The following is a 19,419-nucleotide window of genomic DNA, read 5'->3' on the forward strand; positions in this document are numbered from 1 at the left end:
TGCCATTGGAAGCCCAGGATCACTGCTTACAAGAGCAGCAGAGGATGAGGAGGTCAGTTCCATGTTGATTTGCCCAGTGTAAGTCCCAGCAGCTATGCAGACAGGCTTTCAGGCAGGTTGCAGGTTACTGCAAAAACAACATTCCTCATTGTCATCTATTCCCAGGGGAAGGACATTAGCACTTGTTCTGACCATTGTTTGCTCGGCTACCCTGCTCCCTAAAAAGGGAAAGCTTTCATTTCTTTCCCTTTTCCCACAGAATTCAAGGAGCATCTGCTGCTAAAAGGGTCATGTCCCAGCTTGTAATTAAACAAACAGATTTAGAGCCTGCTGCAAACACTGATTAGATTAATGTTTCTTCAGCACTTTCAGATAAATCTGCATGGATTCATGGGTGATGGTCTGAAGGAGATCTCTTCCATCTCCTTACCCCAGGGCCATTGATGTCCTGTATCTAGGCTAGAGCAGTAAATCCCACACTCTTCTGATTAACCCTGCTAATTCCAAAGAGCCCATCAGGGATGTGAGTGCCAAGGGAGTGTTTGGTGGTGCATTGCTCCAGCTTTGCTGCCCTTCCATCCTGCTGAAGTCACAGGTACCCCAGTGTGGTGGCTGCTGCCTGCTGAGCCTCACCCCAGGTTGCTTGTGCCCCTCACAGCCCATGTAACTGAAATCAGTGTTTGGGGATGGTATGGCTCAGGTAGTCAATATAGCAGTGGAAAGGTCATGCTGCTTTTCCTGCCCCATGCTCCCAGGTGGTATTTTAACAAATGCCAGCCAAGTCACCTTGTTTGTTCTAGGAACAAATTAACCCATGGCTGCTGCCCTGTTCTCTGCAGCCCCAGCAGCAGCAGTGCAGGATTCCCCCAGTGGCAGCAATCATGTAGATGAATACAAGAGTAATTTGGTAAAAGGGCTACTGGGACAGGAACACATTTTCTTTCTCAGCTGCTCTTGCCAACTCGCAGATGGCTGGGCTGTGACAGAGCGATGTCTCCTCGTACTGTGTCATCGGCCTGATGGAGAGGCTCTTCCTTGCTGCAGCTCGCTGCAGCTTGTTGTTGCTGTGTGGAAGACAGTACCTTGCACGGTTTCTCTGGCCCCATGTCCTCATGAGGAAGTGATATACAAACCCAAAGGGAGAGCAGGCAGGCAAATAGCAGCTCGGAAGAACAAACTGCAAGCAGCTGACTCAAAACAAGTCAGTTGTGGTGTCTCCTGGGGCTCAGCCTTCTCTGAGTGCTCACCTTCTGCAGTTCAGGTCACTGGCCAACTTTGACGAATGGCAGCAGGCTCAGTGTTTGGCCATTAAAACAAGTGGGATGCAGGGCTGTCTTTAACTAGAAGCAGAACATGGTCCCAGTACTTGAAAAGGCATTTTTAAATGTGGACTTTTTTTTTTTTTTTAAAGTAGTGCATGACACACTTAAGCTGAGGACATTCTGCACAACAGCTGTGTCAGAGAGATTTGACAATACCAGAATTTGATGTCAATTATAACTGCTAGAAATCTGATTGCAATGGCTGGCAGGTTATCTGTGTAATAATGTCTGTGCTACAGAATAGGTTGCTTAGCATCTTTGGGACTTTCTGCTCTATTTCTGGGGGAAAAAAATGTCCTATCTGCCTTTTGCTTCCATCACTGTTTCTTTAATTTTTAAGCTTGGGTACACTGGTGGATCAAAATATCAGAAATACCATAAAATTGAACGGTGTTTATCAGAGGCACAACTTAAAAGATAGAGAACTTTTGTACAAATGCACAGTGGTGAGGCTGAACAGCAAAGACCATTTTACTTTGTCATATGACAACTGACTGAAAATATCTTACCTCTGTTATACAGCTCAATGGTACAGACTCTTTTTAAATGTTGTGTTTCAGTCCTGGAAAAAAAAAAAAAAAAAAAAGTGAAAGGATTCAGTGAAGGGTAATGAAAATGATTAGAGGCACAGAGAACCTTTCATATGAGGAGAGATTTTAAAAGATTAGGTCTGCTTAGTTAAGACAGGAGATGAATAAGCAGAGACATGATAGAGAGATGTGAGGTAATGAACGGCACAGAAGAGGCACACTGAGTACTTTTATGTGCTGTTTTCCAAAATTAAAAGCTGAGAGAAGAAAGCTATTAAAAAAAAATAAAAAATAAAAAATAAAGTTTGCTTATGATAAAAAACAACAATGGACACATTTTAATACATCTTTCTGTGCTGCTGACTTCACCTGTGGAAGCCACTATTGCAGAAAATGAAGATAATGAGCTTAGGAGAATGATGAGAAGGACTAGGTACTCTGGGGAAAATCTTGAGCCTATTGAGAGGAAAAGGGAGTTCTGCTCCAGCTTTGAATGTGAGCAGGATTGACCCATTGGCACCATCTCAAGTCTGCTGCAATGAACTGCCAGCCTCAGTGGGCTGTGAGTCTCCATACACTATATACAGCTACCTGTGCACTACGTATAGTCACTTGCTTCAGCTCTCTGATGATGTAAGATACCTTGATTTTTTTGTCCAGGTTGAGCATGCAGTATCTTTTCCACCATGTTTTCAGGGAGCACATCTTTTCCAGCATCCCTGTTTTCAGTAACACTGGTGCAGCTCATGTGTTGAGGCAGCTCTTGCTCTTCAGCTCACATGCTCAGAGGGTAGCTCGTGGTGCTTTGGTCAGCTGGGAAGCTTTAGTCCAGCTGCTTGACTCAGTCATTTGGGAGGGGAATCGTGAGAAGTTGCAGCAGATCGGATTCAAGGTCCAGCAAGCTTGTAGTCCAGAGATGATCAGTGGCACATACCTGGAGAAGAATATGAGATCAGAGTGTGTAGGTACAGGGAAAAACATGCAGGATACTCCCATTTTTTAGTAACTGGGGATTACCTCACCCAGAGGATATAGTGGTGGTCACCAGTCCTTGGCCAAGCATGGAAGGGCAGTCTCATGCAAATCATGGACTTTATCATGTAATATGGCCTTTGGCTATACATTGAGAAAGTTATTCTAGTATATATAGATTTTTTTTTTTTTTTAACCCAATCCCATACTTATGCCAATAGAGTTCTCTTTCTGAAGAGGTTTAGAGCTCTAAATGCAGAGAATTATACAGAGAATTTTTTTAATAGGTTTTGAAGCAGTAATAGGGCTTTTGTATGTGTGAAGCAATCAAAACTAAATATGACCAAAAAAAAAAAAAAAAAAAAAAACCTCTAGTAGTAGTAGGACTTCATCACATATGTTATTCTTCTCTGTCAGTTCGGTTAGTTAGTTAGGTTTAGATCCCTCAGATAACCTGATGGGCACTTAGCACTTAACAGACCTTCCCAAGTTTCACAAAACAGATGTTTCTTCCTTCTACCTGACTAGAATTTCACTGTTTTTCAACTAGGACTGGAAAGTCTGGTGCCCTAAAGCCAAAGAAATAATAATAATAATAATAAAAAGTAGATGCAAGCATTAGAAGATTTTAAAATATTTATAGAGCATTTGGGAAATTGCAGAGGTTTCCCTGTACCATGCATCCAGGATCGTTAGGGTACACATGTTCAGCACAGCTCAGCACTGATGCAGAAAAGCATATGGGGGCAAAGTAGAACTTCTCTTATTCATACCATGTAAATTATGTCTTATAACTTTGTGAGCTGGATTAGGAATGGGACCTGTGCTTGACATCTGTGAGGCATTCTCCTGGGCATCTTGCAGAACATTTAAAAGACACTGTAGACTTCCTTTAACGAGATTAATTTCCTCTGCAGTATTCAGAAGAGTGTCATCTTTCTGTATGTACCATGCGTTAGTTCTCTTGCCCCACTTAAGGAGTGCTTTGGTTGATCAACACAGCTGTGGAAGTGGAGCATCACCAAAAGAAAGGGGAACAATGCCATGATCATGCATTGTTCCTCTCTCAATTAAATTTCAGCACTCTTTACAGTCATCAAGGCTTTTCCCTAGGGTCATCCTTGCATGGGCAGAGCTGAGTGGTGACGCACCAAACTTTAAATAGGTATTTATTGATGTGCCTAAATGCCACTTAAAAATCTGGGCAACCATGACCTGGACAAATTTTCACAACTGAGTCACTGATAAGACTAGTAAAAAATAATGAACAAAACTTAGACCTGTAAATCTCTGTGCTTGTGATTAATATGTTTTCTACTTCAGTTCACTGTGTACATTTTTCCCTAAGTTTGTGCATTTTGATTTGCTGTGCAAAGGAAGAGTGTCAAGGGAATAATTACAGGATCTTTGCAATGCTTTTCTCATAGATTAAGAGAATACCTAGTGACAACCTGAAATCCCACTCGGGAGATGCTAGATATCCTGCTGATTCCTTGGGCTCCATTTTATTCTTTCTGAAGCTTTGTCCTAAATAAATTTACACGCCACTGGGATTTTGTGCTTCACTTCATAAATTCCTGCTTATTGCAATATCCCAGACAATTCCATGCTATGAACTTGGTTGGGATGACCTCCTAGGAAAATTGTGCCTTCTTATCTCTCTTGCCAGGAAGTAGGTTTCCTAATGAAAAAATTTACTATACCTTTTCTACATAATTTTGAATTTAACTTTCTTTCCTGGATGGCCACAATGCCAGTATACATGCCTTCAACTTGCAGAGAACTCAAGGGGAATTATACTCTTCCACAAATTACAATTGCATCATTAAACAGACTTTCTAATCGTAGTCCTAGAGGACCAGTAAGTATTTATATATTGTGAATTGCTCCCACCCAAAGCACAGGGATTCCTCACAACAGGTAAATAGGTAAATTTAAGCAAAATAGACAGCGTTGTGACATTGTATTCTATCTGTGGGAACTGTATTATCTGATCCAGAATAAATTATTTCAAGCTAATTATAAGTTTCGGTCACTATTGCAAACAGATTTTGGAGGCTTCACAAAATACCAGTTTCTTCAGAGAGTGTTCTCGCATTGGTGGCCTAAAAGCTGTTATTTCTGATAACCTAAAAGTTGAAGTGATCTCATCTTGTACAGCTGATATCACTGCACAATACAGGGTGATGATCCAAAGGATACACCCTGGAACTTCACATGCCAAGATGGAGAAAATCAATCTCTGTTAATATAAAAAGGCAGGCTCACTGGTGCAGAAAATCACTACTCTGGAGCCTTAAAGAGGCTCCTTCAAAAATTCATGATTATAGAATGGAATCTTGGGTTACATTATAGTCCTGAAAGAAATCAGGATATGGAGAAAAAAAAATCCAATTTTCATTAGGTAGAGGAAATAAACAATAAACACAATAAGCAAAATCATTGACTGAAAAGAATGTATGCTCAATATGTAAGAATATTTTCCAAGTTTCCCATGTACCCACTACTTTTTCCAAATTGTTTTCAAAGTTAATTTCTCTTTTGTTGTTTCTTTGTTTGTTTTGTTGGGGCTTTTTGTGTGTGTGGTTTTTGTTTGATTGTTTTTGGTTTTGTGGTGTTTTTTGTTGTTGTTGTTGTTGTTTGTTTGTTTTCTTTTCTTTTTTTCATGCCTCTACACTAAATCCGCCTTAGAAAATATTTCTGATTGTTCTGGTCAACTGCTGTTGAAAGCTGCAAAACATTCAGCTTGTAGTGACATACAGAAATTTAACAAACTCAGTATTGACCTAAAGACTTAAACTTACTGCTCTGTAAAGTATTTGGTCATGTCCCCTGTCAAGGTTATCCATGATGTAAATATGGTATGCAATAAATAGCAGAGAGTAAGCATCTTTGCCCTCCTTTTGTGCACTGTGCATGCAGCCATCCTGATGAGAGGTTTCTGTAATATGACAGAGCTTTGCAGACACTGAATACTTTTCTTTAAAGCAGATTCCCCATTTTCTGTCTATGGGGAGTCTGAATTCCTGCATTACAATCATATGGGGGCCATAATAACTCATATTCGGTCCTGCAGTGTAGATGGGTGTGATGGCTGATAATCTGGATGGTGTTTGGCTTGAAGCATGGCTTTTGCACAATTAGAGCAGGAAGAATGCCAGGTTTGCTTTTACAGTAGTTTAGCTTTCAGCATCGGTAGACCTATACCTCAGTATTTGTAAGGAAGAGACTGGATTATTTTAGATGTAATCTTGTCAGCTGCCTGGAAATACAGTCACTCTAAATATATGCTACAATGCCTTTTTACTGTATTATCATACACCAAATTATTCCCCTTTTTAATTATTTTCACATATTTAATGCAGCTGCAGATCTATTCATGCAGAAACATTTCACTTGTTCATCTGATCAACTCAAAACCAAGAAGCAGCTTCTGACATTTCATCCTCCTGCTTACTTAAGCATGGCTGAGTCATGACTACAGTGAATCCAGCACTTTCTTTAACTTTTATTTATTTATTTATTCATTCATTCATTGTTAAGGGTGAATGTGCGAGGGGCTTGAGTGAGTGCAATTTACTGTTGTGCAGGTGCTGTCATCCCTGACTGCTGAAGTAAGCTGCGACTAAAATACTATTTCACACAAATGTTTGCTTTCTCATCTGCTTTGTATAACTATATATTGATAACACTTGACACCTCAGAACTCATTCAAATTATTTTCATTGCAAAGATGGACTTCCCTTCTGGAAAGGGAAAGACTTCCCTTCCGTTTTCCTGGAAGACAGAAAAAAACAGGGATGACATTATTATCACTATGCACTTACATCTGGTGATATCTGCTTGCGCCTTAGAATTCATAGAATCATAGAATATTCCGAATTTGAAGGGATCCATAAGGATCATCAAGTCCAACTCCTTGCACCGCACAGGTCTACCCAAAAGTTTAGACCATGTGACTTAGTGCACAGTCCAAATGTTTCTTAAATTCATACAGGCTTGGTGCAGTGACTACTTCACTGGGGAGCCTGTTCCAGTGCGCAACCACCCTCTCTGTGAAAAATCTCCTCTTGATATCTAGTCTGAACTTCCCCTGCCTCAGCTTCACCTTGTTCCCGTGGGTCCTATCACTGGTGTTTATGGAGAATAGGTCACCCGCCTCTCCACTCCCCCTCGTGAGGAAGTTGTAGACCGTGATGAGGTCCCCCCTCAGCCTCCTCTTCTCTAGGTTGAACAGGCCCAGTGACCTCAGCCACTCTTCATACGTCATCCCCTCTAGGCCCTTCACCATCTTTGTTGCCCTCCTCTGGACACTCCGCAACAGTTTAATGTCCTTTTTGTCCTGTGGTGCCCAGAACTGCACACAGTACTCAAGGTGAGGCCGCATCAGTGCAGAGTAGAGGAGGACCATCACTTCACTTGCCCTACTAGCGATGCTGTGCTTGATGCACCCCAGGATACGGTTGGCCTTCCTGGCTGCCAGGGCACACTGATAGTTCATATTCAACTTGCTGTCAACCACGACCCCCAGATCCCTCTCTGCGGGGCTGCACTCCAGCGTCTCGTTGCCCAGTCTGTAGGTATGGCCAGGGTTGCCTCGTCCCAGGTGCAGGACCCGGCACTTGCTTTTGCTAAACTTCATGCGGTTGGTGATCGCCCAGTTATTTTTCAACCGTTATTCATATTTATAAATTTGACTAACATTAATTATATAAGCTGGAAAACATCAGTTTTTATTCTCTCAAGAATTAAAGCTCTCTTTAAGATCTCCCAACTTTACTTTGTGCTTTCTCAGTGCACTATCAAAGAATTTGCCAGCAAAGACAACATAATGGCCATTCCGCACTTGCTGCTCTGCACTGTATGATCTATCTATAGCAGCACACTACCAGTATGCTGATAGAAACCCTGTCCATACCCAGTCAGGCTGGTATATGAGGTTGCCAAACTCAGAACAATATGCTTTAATTGTAATACCCTCAAATTAGGAGCATATCTGCTAGCATTCCTTAATAAAAGCTTCTGTCTGCAGTTCCTCTTCCCCATTTTTTTTTAATTATTTTTTTAATTAGTGGTAAAGACATGTTGTATAAACTAAAGGCAGATGATTGGTAGGAGCAAACATCTTCAAAAGGATACTTTGCTCTAGTATTCAGGTGCAAGCAAAACACTTCAGCCTCTGTAAACAGCTCGTTTGGGATCACCATTTATTCGGCACAGAGGAAGCAATTCCCACCATGCAGCACCTTTTCAAAACCACAGCCATAGCCTAGAAATTAAGGAGATAGCAATCAAGATGAAAGACCATGATCTCGTGCCCAGCTAGTCAGATGAATGAAGGTGATGTGCTGCAATGCTGAAAAAACAGGAAATGTGACTCGGTCGCTGAACATATTATTGAGAGGCGTCTTTATTTCTGTGCCCTGTTGTTTCTCATGAGAAATGACCACTGTGGTCATGACACTAATCACAGGTTGAGGCAGGGAGAGGATGGCTGTCTATGATGCTTGTTGGGCTGGCTCTCAGGTTGGTGGGCACCAGCACGCAGTGTCTGGCTGTACACGGGCACTGCTACAAGCTCATTCGCAGTGAGTTCTGCCATGGCATGTTATTGCATGCCTTGCAGCCAAGAGGAAAACTGGGGATGAAAGAGTTTTTTAGAGTCTTTATTTCTGTTTCCTCACTCTGCTTCAAGGGACTCTTGGCTCATGCTGCTCATACTGAGGTTAATTTTCTCCCTAAGAGAGCTGGAGTAAATGTGGTTCTATTTGCAATCTGACCCTCTGTCACTGCACACAAGCAGGCCTTTTGTATCCGAAAGAGCTCCAAATTACTGTACATAAACCATAATCATCCATCAGGAGCACTGTAGTTTTCTATTTTGCTGCTAATTGGATGATACACTAGCAATAGTCTTTGTTAACATGGCTAGCACTGGGCAGGGTACAGTGAGAGAAGGCTTTTATTTAGAAATGTGGCAAACATATAGTTTCTGTCTCTGTTTGACAGCGATTGAAACCAGTCGTCAATTAACTAAATAACAGCCAATTACTTTGAAGGAAAAAGGAAGAAAATTTCTTACTTCATGTTCTTTGTTGAAGCAAATGCCAATCAGAGGATGTTTTTTTCTTTCTCCTATGAGAAGACAAAATGGGAAAAGATGTGCAGAAAATGTACAGTATTTGTTGTGTTCTTTTGTTTTGTTTTTAAATACCATCTTTATTCTCATACAGGAATATTCAGAAATTAAATAAGAACATCTTAAGCTCCCGAGACATTTAATTTCCTGTGATTTTTTTTTTTTTAATTCAAAATTGCAATCATTATGCAAGCACAATCTTTCTTCCTTTCTTTCATGCTTCTGCAGAATACTTGAGCACAAGGACAGCTCTGTGGAAGCTGGCTGCTGCGAGGAAAGACCAGCAAAGAGCTGGTGGCTGTGTAGAGCAATGATAGGCATGTTTGCAATATTAACATTTGCATCACCAGACCAAGCCCTTCCTCTTTCATATCTTTTGTGCAGTCAGAGGTCCATAGCTGAAACTTCATCAAAATTTGTACTGCAAAAAACCTGAAGCACCTAAGACCTTGGGAAACAGCTGAATAGTTCCATTAGGACTGGCATTTTGGTCTTAGACCCATCAAAGACTTATGTTTCATGCCTGCATCCTTTTCTGAACCTGGCTAACAGTGCCAAAAGATGTCAGCTGAGTTAAGACCATTGTACAGTGAAAGCCAGTCACACCACTGGCATGAAGAGCAAGGCTCTCTCCTGGTTTGCTGCTCTTTATTTTAACTATTAGCTCAATACCATCTCCTTGAAAGCAGCAGTGTAATTCATCATGGAGACTAAAGCTTGATCCTATATGCTTTCATCTGAAATAACAGTTAACTCTTGTCAGTCCCAGATCAGAAGCTGATGTCTGCAGTGGGTCTCTGACAGCTGGGCTTTCAGCAGATGATACACTGGGCAGAGAAAGAGCATAGAGTAAGGCAAAGAGGCAGGTGCTACAAGCTAACTTAATATTGCTGGGCTAGTAAAAGACCATTTACTCACAGCATCACAGCTTTGAATTTTTATTGCACTTTTTTTCCTAAACATTTAAGGCCAGCATTTAATGCACAAAGGCATTACAGGGCCTCGCTTCTCATCTGCAAGGCTGGACCGCAGCTGGTCTTGTGGGGCTGACATCAGGGCTGTGTCTGCCTGATAGCCATTAGTTGCATCAATCAATAATTTTTCACTTAGACTTTTTACTCATTGCTCAAAAATATTTTATTATGCTACTTTGAGCTGCTCAGTGTCATTTTATGGATTTCAAATTGTGTTACTCTTTTGTTCGTACTTTTAGGGCGAACATTCCAAATTGGATAGTAGAGGGTGAGAGTTAGGTCTTTTAACTGTCAGAAAAGCAATGAATATTGGATGCTTTTGCATTAACTGATGGGAGATTCAGCACTGCACATATTGATCTGTTATTTTCTTACAGGAACATTTTACACCTGAATGCAAGTTCAAAGAATCAGTATTTGAAAACTACTATGTAACATATTCTTCAATGATCTATAGACAGCAACAATCTGGACGGGGTTGGTATTTGGGTCTTAACAAGGAAGGAGAAATAATGAAAGGAAACCATGTGAAGAAGAATAAACCTGCAGCACATTTTCTTCCAAAACCATTAAAAGGTAATTGTTTGGGTTTGCTCCCAAAAATCTTTCTGAACTGACTTTATATTGTGTCAGAGATATTTAATTCCTGTGCATAAGTATTTGAAGGATACAGCTAACTATATAACAAGAGCATAACATTCTGCTAACACACACAGTGTAACCAGAGCTAGGGTTTGCTTCTTTGTTTGTTTTATGGTTCTCTATATTACTCTGCCTTTCTCTCACTTAACCAAATACGTGTATTAGTTTCTTTGTGCCCAAAGAACAGTGTCTCCCTTATAGGTAATGAAGACTTTACCTGGAATGTCCTAATCTGTTCACAAGCCTTTAGTGACTTGCTGTATAGCTTGCCATTCTGTGCTTTATATTACAGGGTGTTTGTCTGTTTTTGCTTGGGATAAATCTGTAATGCATGTTTCTTATTTAACTGTAATTAATGTGGCATCAGCACATGACATTAAAGGTCATGTGGCATATGTATCCTGCTGTGTATTAAAAGCCAGGATCTGGAGTCATCCCAGTTAACTGAAGCATCTGAATCAGTGTGGTGCTCAGACTTGGCTACATCTTTGGTCAATGCAAAGAGAGAGATCTCAGCTGATGTATGGAGATGCTTCTTTTTCTCCAGAAGAACTAGCTTCCATATGCTTCTCCGTCAGGAGGAATGAAGCTCTCTAGTTCTGGGTTATACTGTTAAGTAACTTTTTGAGGCAGTATTATTTTGAAATCAGCGAGGATATTTCAAAGGTGCGTAGTCCTGGGTGAATGCTGGACTAGCTTGGCAGCCTACATTTAGGAGCAGGTTTTATGCAACTGATGTTGAGCTTGATTCTCACATCTGTGAACACAAAACAGAAGACTGAAAATCTACTTTCACACCCACATGCCTGAACTACATACAAGTAACAGGTCAAATAGCAGCTGTTGGTAGTGCTATTTCACTGTTAGTAAGGAAATGCTGATTTATATCAGCTCACGTCTATCTTGCAGAGTTTTGTAAGTGCAGAGTGGAGGTGGGTGGTTTAACTGGAAGGGAGAGGGAGTTACGGTTTTTCCTCTCTAAAATGCCGTCCCCTTGAAAAAGAGCTTGGAATTTCTAAGGCAGTGTTTGGAATCCAAGTGGTCTCCTTGCTGTGTTTAAGTCACTCCTTACATTGCTAATTGTTAAATGAAAAAATCCAGACTTTTCATAGCTGGACAGTGCACCAAGTGACTGTAAAGTGTGCTGACGTGCTGTCTTTATTTTGCTTTGCAGTGGCCATGTACAAAGAGCCTTCTCTCCACGATCTCACAGAGTTCTCAAGATCTGGAAGTGGGACCCCAACAAAGAGCAGAAGTGTCTCAGGAGTGCTAAATGGGGGTAAATCCATGAGTCAAAACGAGTCAACGTAGCCAGATTAAGGCAAGCCAAGTGCTCTCTAAACAGAACCTTACCTCTGGATGCAGTTGAATTCTTACTAGCAGTCTTTCATCCAAATGTTCAATTGCCCAGGACAAGCCACCGAACTTGCATAGGTCACTCGTTTATCAGCCATTAGATCTACTGGTTGTCAAAGGATATACCCCAATAATGTAGAATATGCTTGTGCATATCACAAGGCACTTGGATAGCCAGCAAACGTAACTGTGGAATAAATCTTGGAGAAGAAATGTCCAAGAAATGTCCTTTCTCTCTCTCTCTCCTTTCTCTCTCCCACCCCTCCTCCCCCTTTCTCTCTCTCCTATGCTTTGTGGAATACAAAACAAAAACATTTCACAACATTCACTGCTGATAAGAATTTGCTTTCCAACTAAGAAAAAGACCACTTTTGCTCTTCAAAGGAAATTTTAATGCTTATATGTTTTATAGGGGCAAACAAAAAACAAATATGTAAACTCTGTTGTTTCCTTGGCTTACCGTTTTATATCTAAGGCTTGATAAAAAATATATCCTTTAATTTGGAATAGCGCAACTTTCTGATTTCTGAACTCCAATGGGTCTTTAAAGCTATGTCTTTAAAAAAATAATTAAAAATTCAGGGTTGGAACTGAGAGTTGGTGTCTCAGGCTCAAGCAAACAGTGTTCTTGTGGTTTTAAACACAACGAAATATAAATTTTTATAGATTTGTAGTTTCTGGTAAAGTTCTTGTGCTAACCCCAGTCTGTAGGACTTGAATTGTTTTGTTATCCCAAGTGGAAGTTAACAGAAAGGGATAAAATTATCCTCCAGTGTAGATTTCTCTTAATTCCATTTTGTGTGTCATGTTAAACTATTGTTGTGGCTTCTTTTCTAAAGACAGAAACTGTGGAATTAAGGTGACAATTTTTTTATAAGAAACGTCTTATTTGTAAAAGTCCTTCTTTCACTGTAAAGGGCACGTGAATATTGTGTAGGAGGAAGCATTAGGACAGGTTACCCCTAAACAACATATACTTATACATGCTATTGGAAACAATTGTTTAAAAAATGTAGTTAGGTTTCCATTTAGGTCATCATGTCTGTTGCATGGGAGAAAGTTGGAATATTGGCATAGAGTTGCATGATGTGTAAGATTTTGTGCATTAATCATTGTTGGATTCTGTGCTCCAAAACTGACATAGTTCTGTACAGGCAGCTTTCTGCCTCGTACAAAAGAGTTGTTTATTATTTGTTGTATACACAACCATGCACTGAATAAACTATTTATATTAAGATGTACTTTTTTAAAAAGCTCGTTTGATTATATGATGTACATCGGTGATTAATTTCAAGGAAAAAGGTTGGCAGTTAAATTACAAAGTTATAAAAGATATTGTAATTAATGTTCAAAATGTTTCTATGTAACAGGTTATCCCCTTGTAATGCCACACACTATTCAATTGAGGACATATTCTTCTTTTTGGATATTGTTAGAACTGGTCTTACATGCCCAGCTGAGATACTCAAAACACAGTGACCATTAAGAGCCACAAAGTCTTGGTAACAGCCCCTCTGCTGTGTGCTGTTGGAGCCCCAGTGAATTGCACTCCTCTGCTTGGAGCTTCTCCAGCTTCTCTGTGTCTGTTCTCCTTGCTAGGCTTCCCCAGTGCAGCTGCAGAGTGCTACCTCACAGCTCACCTTTCCAGAGCCCTCAGTACAGGGGGGACCCAGCGATATCTGGTAAATCAAGCATTGCTCATGCCTGTGTGGCACCTGGAGGATGCTCTAAGCTTGAAGAGTACCATTGCAAGTTCACCTCAGGGGCCAGCTTTGTCTTGACTTGAGGAAATGGGCTACCATACCTCCTGCCTTTGTGCACATTCTGGAGAGAAAATAACCCTCTCTCCTAACTTTTCTCTCCAAAAAAACATCAAAGAGAACTCTTCTAGAACATCCAGACAGCTCTGACAGGTGAACTTAACTCATCAAGGTGTTTCAATAAGGCCTAGGAGGAACAGGTTCTTATCATGAGTGGCTGAAGAAGCATTTCTGGAAGGGAATAATGGTAATGGAAACAAAAAGCTACCTATAAATGTTAGCCTGACATTAAAAACAGGTATTCTACTGTCTGGTGGTCAGTCTCATCCTCTCGTGACCAAACTGGAATTAGACCAAGCTAGAACAATTGCTTTCTATGAATGTCAGGGCTGTGAGAGGAGAAAAAGAGATTATGTTTCACATCAAACCCCAAAAATTGTTGTTTTGTGTCAAACAGTAGGCAAAGAGCTTCAGCTTGCTAAGGTCCCATATTGGAGCGGTGGTTGCAACACCCACTGAACACCACCATCATAGTGGCCTTCAGAGGACCTCAGGGTCCTCAGCACACCCTTTGCTGAAGTATGAAAAAAGCAGGGAAGCACAACCAGTTCCATGAAAGTTATTAAAAACTGAAGATATGGCCTGTGATTGCTCCAAGAGTTTTGATACGTCATTGGGTCTGGAGCATCTGTTCGCTTCAACTAAGTGTGCTTTGTCCTCATGGAACATTTTTCTCAACCCTCCCAATTAATAACATCAGACTCATTGGGGTGCATGTTCCAAAAAAGGAGTCTGAGTGCCTTAGGGACATAAAAGCTGATTAAAAGTAGGCATATTTGTGCCAAAGCTAGTTAGATACATTGTTCAATGCCAAATGTTTACTATCCTAAAGATAACAGGAGATCTGCTGCTTTGCTTTATAGCTGCAGCCTTGTTAATCCCTATCCCCAGTACCTCCAACCTCGAAGGTCATCTGCAGTGAGAGAAAAATGCTCATCTCACACATTGTCCCTTCTGAGGTCTGTAGTCTGACCCATCTTTTGCATTGACATCGGCATCAGCTGCGAGCATTCACTGCCAACACCTTAGTTTCAAGGGTTTCTAATATATCAGATTAGCAAATCCTACTCTTGGGTTAAAGATGAGCAGAGAGATACGGTAATAGATGAGCCATAAACGACTGTTTCTGAGAACTGTGTTAAATTTTTGACAAACCTGTTACAACTATAGTTTTTCCTTCAGAATATTGTGACTGAAAAGCAAATACTCTTGATAGTGTCCTGATAGCACACAGAAGCTCATGTACACTATGGAAAAAGGGGGAGATTATGCCCAGAGTTTTACATGTAGTCTCTGGAGCCATAGACTAGGATTTAATCAGGAGAAATATAGTAAAATACTTGCACTTTGCAGACAGCAAAGGTGATATTCTGGCCCAGCCAGCAAAGCCCCGTGGGCAGACAGAAATGTGGCTTCAGCAGTGGACCAGATTTAGGAGACAGACTCCAGAGCATTTATTTGTCATTCTCCTTCAGCACACATGGATTAGACTATTAGACAGAAGACTTTTGGGTTAGACTCTCATTTAAGAGCCTGTGAGATGTTGGGAAAACACCCGTATGGATAGCTGCCTATGAAAAAACGTATAGCCACTGGTCAGCCCACTTTGCTCTGCCACATGTACCTATCCAAGTGCAATGGGATACATGCATGGAATAAAGACAAAGCCCAGGGGAAGGTATGAAATCAAGCCTTGAACTGTCTGTGAGCCACCACCAACTGTCTGCAGAAGGCTTGGTCTCAGGCCCTTCTGTTATTGCCAGTGTGATGGCTGATGCCTTTCATCTGCCATTTCTTTTGTTCCTGCCTCTCCACCAATGCTGCCTACGCTCTGTGCAGCATACTGTGGGCCTGGATTTGGCTCAGGAGGTACAGAACTGGCACAGTGGCTTTCTGATTCTCCTGGACTTCACCAGGCAAAGGCCTAGAGCCACCATTGATTGGGTCTGTGCTCAGACCTTACAAAATGCTGACAAATACTGCCTGCCAACACAAAAGGAAATGGGTCACCCATGAAACTGGGAGGAAAGCTGCTAGGAGCATAACTATTATAAGGCACAGTTGCTGCCTTTTTGTCATCTGCCTATCAGAACTGCTTTCTCTGAGGTCTCTGCATAGAGCTTGGACATTGCCTGTTTTGTCTGGTTTGGGGGTGAGGGAGGCTGGCAAGAGCTCTTCTCTGTATCACAGAAAGCTTTTTTTTTTTTTTAAAAAAAAAAAAAAAACAAAACGTTGTTGCTGTTTTAGTGTACTTCATGCTACCTCACAGCATGGTTTTTTCTCTGTAGCCACTTGCTCAGCCATGTTCATCACTGACATGATGGAAGACAGTTCTCTGCTTGGGGAAATTATCTCCAAGTTAGTCCAGGGAAGAATGGTGCCCCTTCTGCAGCACTGTCTGGTGTCCCCACCACTGGTTTCCAGCCCACAGGCCAGGCTTTCCAGTGGGATAAAGATGGTGTAATGAGCTCAGGGATGCTGTGGTACACCAGGCCTCTCCCCAGCTGAGCACCAGTGTGAGAGCCAGATCTGGCAGAGCTCTGCTGTGTCTTGAGTATCTCTGAATGGAGACCAGAGCCAGCTCTAACACGTTTAAATGTCTCCTTGACATATCCTTGACCAGGACACTTTTGCAGGACAGAATCTATATGTAACAACCTCCTATCTTCTAATAAATAATTCTCTCTAAAACAGTCTCCTTTTTTTCTGGGCTCTGATTTTTATCAGTGCAGCTATTTAAGGACTCTCCATCCCAGCACTGCTACATTACATTATTGCTTAGCTTCCATTTCACTGTACCAATATTGCACTTCTCCTATATCTTCTTGATCCAGAAAGGGCAAGCTGAGTGGTCAAGACAAAACAGGTGGATCCTTCAGTTGCTCTGCAATGTAATAAGTTTACCAGCTTAGGAACAGCTACACTGAATCTTGGAGTTCAGTTTCCTACATTGTGTAAGATCAAGAAAAAAACCACCATGTTGTTTTCTGACTTTGGCTCTGGAAAAAACAATGATGTAAAAGAATAGCAAAAAGCCTATTTAAAATAGATTGGTTTCTTAAGAAAAAGCCCTGCAATGCTATTTGCCCTGAAGAGCATAAGCCTTGGGCTTATTTTCAGCTCTTTTGAGGAAGACATTCTTGAGAACTTCCAACTTGGATCACAGGTTAAAATTAAGAAATAAAATTATTTTCACTGGCATGAATGAACAGAGCTGTGGTAACCTGACCCTTACTGGCAGGTTGGCACCAAGGTTCCTGCCTTTTGGAGAGCAGGGTTCTGAAACAACCCGGGTTTGCGAGTGAGTGATGGCTTTTATTGCAGATCAGCTCTTCTAGCAAAGCTCACCCTGATTTGGGAACACGCCACAGCAGTTCAGAGGGGAGGGCACTCAATCACTCTGCCCTTCTGCAGCTCCTCTCATGGGGAAGTTTAAATATTAAAGTAAAACCTAAATTTGAAACACATTTTGCATTAATCAGAGAAATTGAAGTAATAAATAATTCCATCTCATCAAGAACTGGAAGACAGTTTATAGGATTCCCTTCAAAGATCATTATTAACAAGCTGCAAGTTAAGAGTCTTAAATACCACCTATGCAAAATTACTTTCAAGCACTCATAGGATGTGTTTTTCCCCACATCATATAGCTGGCATGTCTCACCTAAGTTCAGCAACTGGAGTGGCAGGATAAATGTGTTCATCTTCCATGAGTTGCTTAACATTGCACACTTTATGTCGCACTCTTTTCCTGAGCTGGTCCCCTTGCAGAAGACAGTGCCACTGGTCCACTCCCCAAAGACCACCACAGCTGTGTATGGAAGAGGTGCCCCCGTCCCAACCTTTGTAGCACACAGACATGGTTAATTTGATGAGGTGGCAGTTGGTGCAGGCTATGGGATTGATCTGGGCTGTTAGTGTCATATCTGGGCAGACACACAGCAGACGGGCATCTGTCTTACACGCTGTCTTCGTTCCTGCATGGAGAAGTCTCAGCACAGAGCCTATTCCCAGGGGAGCCTAGGTGAACTCAGGGGCTTCACTGTGAAAGGAAGCGCTCAGCACTGACAGCAAAATGCTGCTCGCTGTGCCTGAATGGCTGCAGCAGCAGCATCTCTGGGATGATCATGGCTGGTGCCTGGTAAAAATTAATTCATTAGTGTATAGACTGCAAAGCTCTGAAAAGTAATTTGTCATGATTCATCACCCACACCTTGAAGAAACTATGGCACAAACAAAGGCCTTATCCAACTGGGCTTTTTTTTCCCCCCTTTTTTTACTTATTGATTTAATTCAATTACTGAACCCACTGAACCCATTTTTACAAAGCAGGGCCCTGCACATGGAGCAGGGGCACAGTCTCCTTCATCCAAACCTTTGCAGACAAGAACTCAGAATTCTTTTAGTGTTGTCAAACAATACTACATATATTTTGATGAAACCCATACTAAGGTCTGGAATGCAAGATTATCTATGAGGTGTCAGCCAAAGTTGGTGAAAATTGTCTTTTTTTCCCACTGTGAGCTCAGGATCAGGCTTACAGACAAAAGCCTCAGGGAGACAAATCCATGGAAGGAGAAGTTTTTAGACACATTCTCAAGGGAAACAGGGAAGAAAAAAAAAAAAAAAAAAAAAGAAGCAAGGGAAATGGAGGAGATGATGGAGCCTAAGGATCACAGAGTGGGGTGCATTCTCTGTGAGAGGCCACAGAGCCACTGACTCTCGAGTTTAGCAGGACTCAGCTCACACCCTGACCCATAACCAGTACAGCAAAATACTGTGCCTCAGTTTAGACTTCTCTGTTGTGGGTATCTCAAGGCCCCATCCTGATCTTGGCTGCAGAATACACCATGGATTCTCTTAAGTCTGGAGCCTCGTGCTTTAATGTACCTTCATCTGGACCAGAAATATACTCCATTGCTGAAGGAGCTCAGACATTACCTCACGCATGAGTATGTTTTAGTGGTTAATCTGTGAAATATTTTTGGATAACAAAATTAACTGGTTCAAAACTTAATTAATCCTATTTCTTTCCCAAATGGCTTCCTTCAAATGGTACTTGAAATGGTTTTACTTTCCCCCATTGTCTGCCTAATGCACTGATGAACTTTTCCTTCTGAGCTTCTCCTTATTTTAATTGTCTGCTCATTCAACCATCCCTTCTGATAATTAAGTCAGTTAATAATATAAAGTGATCTTTAAAATTTAAACTTTTTTCCTTGTTAATCAAAAGCTGAACTTTTTGTTGTTGTTGAGAAGGGTGTTTTTAACTTCCCTCATTTAAAAACAAACAAAAAAACGTCAACAACAAAACATTAATTATGGCTCTGGAAGTAGTGGTAACATTTGGGAAACCACCTGTTACAGAGATATTGGTGAAGATATTAAATAATGCAGTACTGAGGTTTTCCAGGAAGTTTCAATCAGCAGATGTTATGGTCACTTAATCAGGGTAGATCGAGCAAAACAAAGAGAAAGCAAAGGAAATCATAAACCAGGCAGGAATTTGGATGCTGTTAACTCTTACCAGCTAGTGACCCTACCTGCTTAGATGATCTCCAAGTCCCTACCTATGAACACAGCATCATTTTCATCCCCTTGGTCACTATTTTTTTTTTTTTCCAGTTGTATCCCATTCTGCAACTTCAGTCAGCATTCAGGAAA

At 41.2% G+C, this 19,419-nt stretch overlaps 1 protein-coding gene across 6 annotated transcripts in view; it reads left to right on the top strand.

Moving 5' to 3' along the window:
• The window catches only part of FGF13 (fibroblast growth factor 13), a 228,065-nt gene extending 211,615 nt beyond the window's left edge, over positions 1–16,450 (top strand). For all 6 annotated transcript variants that reach the window (XM_035325469.1, XM_035325466.1, XM_035325470.1 and 3 more), the window contains 2 exons: positions 10,315–10,513; positions 11,754–16,450. In XM_035325469.1, the coding sequence (XP_035181360.1) occupies positions 10,315–10,513; positions 11,754–11,890 (336 nt within the window). In that variant the 3' untranslated portion in view covers positions 11,891–16,450. The remainder of the gene's footprint in view (positions 1–10,314; positions 10,514–11,753) is intronic.
• The last annotated feature ends 2,969 nt before the right edge of the window (positions 16,451–19,419 follow it).

This window comes from Oxyura jamaicensis, chromosome 4, assembly GCF_011077185.1.
Source record: "Oxyura jamaicensis isolate SHBP4307 breed ruddy duck chromosome 4, BPBGC_Ojam_1.0, whole genome shotgun sequence".
Taxonomy (NCBI): domain Eukaryota; kingdom Metazoa; phylum Chordata; class Aves; order Anseriformes; family Anatidae; genus Oxyura; species Oxyura jamaicensis.